Consider the following 4176-nt stretch of genomic DNA (forward strand, 5'->3'; position numbering starts at 1 on the left):
AAGAGCTTTTAGTAGAAATAAACAGAATCCAAATGTTTAATTCTGCTCTTCTGTTGCTTTAAGGATTCATTTTTAGCAGCTCCAGATGTTTAATTTCATCAGTTGATAAAACATGAAAAATCCTCAAAGAATAACTGCTGATCGATACGACTGTTGATTTGGGGAAAGAAAATAAAATAAAATACTACACACCACTATACAAATTTTGATTGGCTAGTATTAAAAAAAAAAAAAAAAAAAAAAAAAAAAAAACCTGCTCATGATGGATTCTGATTGGCCAGATAAAAAAAAAAAAAAAAAAAAAAAAAAAAAAAAGGATTTCTTTACAGGTTAAGACAAATAACTTAAATCCTAATCGACGTGAATTAGAGTCAAACTCAAATGAACAAATTCTTGATTAAAGTCAAACCATTTGGTTAATTTAAACTGTGTTGGTGCAGCTCCAGAGTTTAGGGTTAAAAAGCCGACCCTCGGTGTTAAGAATAAAACGGTTCCTACAAGTGAGTCATTTAAAAAAAAATAAAAATGCAAACAAACAATATACCCAGTTAATAAAAAAAATTGCACCAGTAGTGTGTAGATTTTTGCGGTTAAAAAAAAAAAAAGAAAGTGATGACTGAATCAAAACAACACGACACATGGAATGACATTTTTCTCATGAAGCACCAGTTCGAGTGTAAATCCGTGAACAAACATTCCAGTAAATTCTCTCTAGTTTTCTGTTTTTCTCGTTTCTGCTCACGCGGAATTTTCCGGCCGGCGGCTCGGACTAGCACAAACAAACAAATAAATAAATAAATACGCGAACGTGATCTGGTCCACGAGGGCGGGAAGTGACGCAGTCGTCTGTACTCACGTTATTTTTTCTTTTGGCTTGTCGGCAATCGACGAGTGAACGAACAGGCATCGAATAAATTCTTTTCAGATTTTAGAAACACCGCTTGTAGAACGTGTAGAAGAAAAAACAAACAAACAAAAACAAAAACAAATAAACACCCCAACAAACTAAGAACAAAGGCTACAGTGTGAAGACCAAACCCAATCAAACAGGAATCGTACAGTGCGACTCAAAGCTCCTCGTAGCGGACATAAAACAGGTAGCTTTCAGCAGAAGAACGTCAGACAGATCGGTCGCTCCAGGATCTCACCATATTCAATATTCTGAGATTACTATTATTCAAAATGGAATAAAAGAAGAACAACAACAACATAGAACAAAGTGACATGACGATAAACATAGAAAGTCGTTACATACGGTAACAAATCCGGTGCTTACAATTTTATGGTCCAAGCACCAACAAATAAAACAGAAATCCTGGAGAGGCTGATACGTGCCTTTGGCTTTTTTTTTTTTTTAGAAATAAAAGGAGCAGTTCAGGAAAGAAAGGAAAAAAAAAAAACAACAACATGCATTCGCTTCAGTGCAGTCGAACAAAAAGACATGTTTGGTGTCTGATGTTCGCTCGTTTTTATCTTAAGAGCTTTTTCTCTACAGATTGAGCTGCTGCTGTTCACAGAAGTCTTTCACCCAATCAGCTCCATGTCATCGGTGACGTCACACTCAAGACTCACACAGGGGTCTGACACTGACAGGGAGTTTGAGTTCGAGTCACAGGTCCACCGAGAGTCCACCGCTGGGCCCTTGAGCAACAACACAATCCACTGCTGATGACAGAACAGTGCTATAAAGGCCTTGCTTTTCCCCTCGTTTCGTCATCTCTCTGTATTGTTGTTTTGATGTTAAACAGGCGAGACAGACGTCCTGTGCAGTCGTAAAGAAGTAAAAGATCAGACGTCAAAAACATGCCTTAGCTGTTCGGACTACGTTTGCATTAAAGTGAAAGATTGTGCACGTTTTTTTTTTTTTTCCTCCCACAAATAAAAAGTTCCTGTAGGTTCCCTTTCATGCCCCGCCCACTTTTCTTTATGCTGGCAGACTACGCCACCTCCTTACAGCCGCTGTACACGTCCTGTCTCATGACATTTTGTAGGACAACGAAAACCAGACAGAGAGTTAGGAGTCTGAGAGGGAGTTGGGTCGAGGTTGTAAGACGACAAAAAAAACACGTGTTTCTTGCAGACTCTTGCATAATCAAACAGATTGCAACTATTTTGCATTTAGTGAACGATCAGCTTTGACAGAATTGTTGGGGGGAAAAAAATAAATCATAAAACTAAAGAAACAGTAAATACATAAACTGAATTTCTCAGTGCAGTGCAGGTTCACTAAGGGAATAAAACATAAGTGTGTTTTGCGTGTGCGTGTTTTTTTTCTTCCTGCAGAATCCTTTCCATCTTTTGGCCTGCGAGATGTCTTAAGATCGTCGCCCTGTGGTGGATTGTATCCATGACACACACACACACACACACACACACACACACACACACACACACGAGCTCAGAGGGGGCTTTGACAACAGCATGGCGCAGGAAATACTAGCTTTCTGTTTTACACTCTGCTTTCTCCTGCCTCCATCCTCACAGCCACACCACCCTCCTCTCCTCGTGAGCTGCTCCGCCCCCGACACGCTCCACCCAGTCTGTTCCACTGGTAACCGCTGAACGTGGGGCTGATGGGCAGGTACTGGAAGACGCTGTGGCGCTGCAGGAAGTCCATTCCGAATGGCAGGTCATAGGATCGCATCCCTTTCAGCTCAGAGCCACCGGAACAGGAGCCGCGCTTCAGCTTACGGATCCCTCGCTCCTCCGGAGTGCCTTTGCGCACACACACACACACGTTAAATTTGCATAGTGTTGGACAGACAGAGGAGAACGTTTACACAGAACACACTCACCAGGTATAGTGTTGTCTAGAATGAAGGCCACGGAACCTCCGACAAACATGGCTGTGGTCAGGAGAACGTTCAGAACCTGGTCGATCTCCACGATTCCTGAGCAAGAGAGATTGAAGACGGAGAAAAGTAGAAGGTGTCAACACATGAATTAAAGTCAAAAGCAAAACAGCGCTGTATTAATATATCTAGAGAGTTTAAGTGTGCATGTGTGTGTGTGTGTGTGTGTGTGTGTACCCACCGGTGACAAGAGGGTTTCCCTTGAGGTAATTGGGCAGCACCAGACCGAAGAAAATAGAGAAGCCGAGGACGAAGAGGTTGCGTGAGGAGTTGAGGTCGACGAACTGCAGGTTGGACAAGCCCACGGCCGTGATCATGCCGAAGAGCGTGCAGAAAAGTGCACCGAGCACAGGGTCCGGGAGAGACGCGAAGAGAGCGCTGAACTTCCCCACGGTGCCGAGCAGCAGCATTAGCACCGCTCCGTACTGTATCACCCGCCTACTGCCCACCTACACCAATCACAGCACACCACACACACACACACACACACACACACACACACACACACACACACACACACACACACACACACACACACACACACACACACACACACACACACACACACACACACACACACACACACACACACACACACATCAACCAATCACAAACATCCTCTCTTCTTCATTCACTTCACACTTATTGCAGCGCTGAGATACCTTCGTGATCCCCAGAACCCCGATGTTTGGACTGGAAGACGTAGAACCGTTTCCTGTGCCGAACAAACCGTCCAGTACACAGGACAGACCTTCGACAAAAATCCCCCTGAGAAACAAAAGGAGAAAAGATGACCACGGAATAATAAATATAGCAACGTTCATGCATTTAAAATGAAGCTGAACGTGTTTTACAGTGTAAAATAATAAAGAGAATAAAAATGACGTGAAACAGAAGGTTGTGTCAGCGCTCCTGTCTCAGAGAACTTTGTTAGCAAGAAGTAATACTAGCAATTTATAACAAGATTTTTTCTGCACTTCGAAAAAAAACAAAAAAAAACAAAGAAAAAAAAAAGAAATTCTCTCTGCATCCTTTACCCACCCCCCCTCCCCTCCCCATACATCATTTCCTTTCTGCTAAAAAAATAAAAAATAAACATTATTTCATTTGTTTCAGGTCTGTAAGAAGTGACCATATAAATACCCGTAATCCTAAACACTGTTATAATGTGTGTGTGTGTGTGAGACCTGTTGATGGCGTGTACAGGAGGAGGCGGGGCACAGGACAGTCGCGCACAGGCGTAATAGTCTCCAATAGACTCGATGATGCTGGCGACCACGGCGCTCATCATCCCAATCACCCCGGCTGCCGTTACCGTTGGCAA

At 42.8% G+C, this 4176-nt stretch overlaps 1 protein-coding gene across 3 annotated transcripts in view; it reads right to left on the bottom strand.

The window, feature by feature from the left end:
- Positions 1 to 304: 304 nt before the first annotated feature.
- slc23a2 (solute carrier family 23 member 2) overlaps positions 305 to 4176 on the bottom strand; it is a 21810-nt gene continuing 17938 nt past the window's right edge. For all 3 annotated transcript variants that reach the window (XM_060882298.1, XM_060882297.1, XM_060882299.1), the window contains exons 11-15: positions 4040 to 4176; positions 3515 to 3620; positions 3034 to 3301; positions 2796 to 2891; positions 305 to 2715 (exon numbers count right to left, since the gene is read on the bottom strand). The exon at positions 4040 to 4176 is cut by the window's right edge and continues 11 nt beyond it. In XM_060882298.1, the coding sequence (XP_060738281.1) occupies positions 2450 to 2715; positions 2796 to 2891; positions 3034 to 3301; positions 3515 to 3620; positions 4040 to 4176 (873 nt within the window). In that variant the 3' untranslated portion in view covers positions 305 to 2449. The remainder of the gene's footprint in view (positions 2716 to 2795; positions 2892 to 3033; positions 3302 to 3514; positions 3621 to 4039) is intronic.

This window comes from Tachysurus vachellii, chromosome 11 (genome assembly GCF_030014155.1).
Source record: "Tachysurus vachellii isolate PV-2020 chromosome 11, HZAU_Pvac_v1, whole genome shotgun sequence".
Taxonomy (NCBI): Eukaryota; Metazoa; Chordata; class Actinopteri; order Siluriformes; family Bagridae; genus Tachysurus; species Tachysurus vachellii.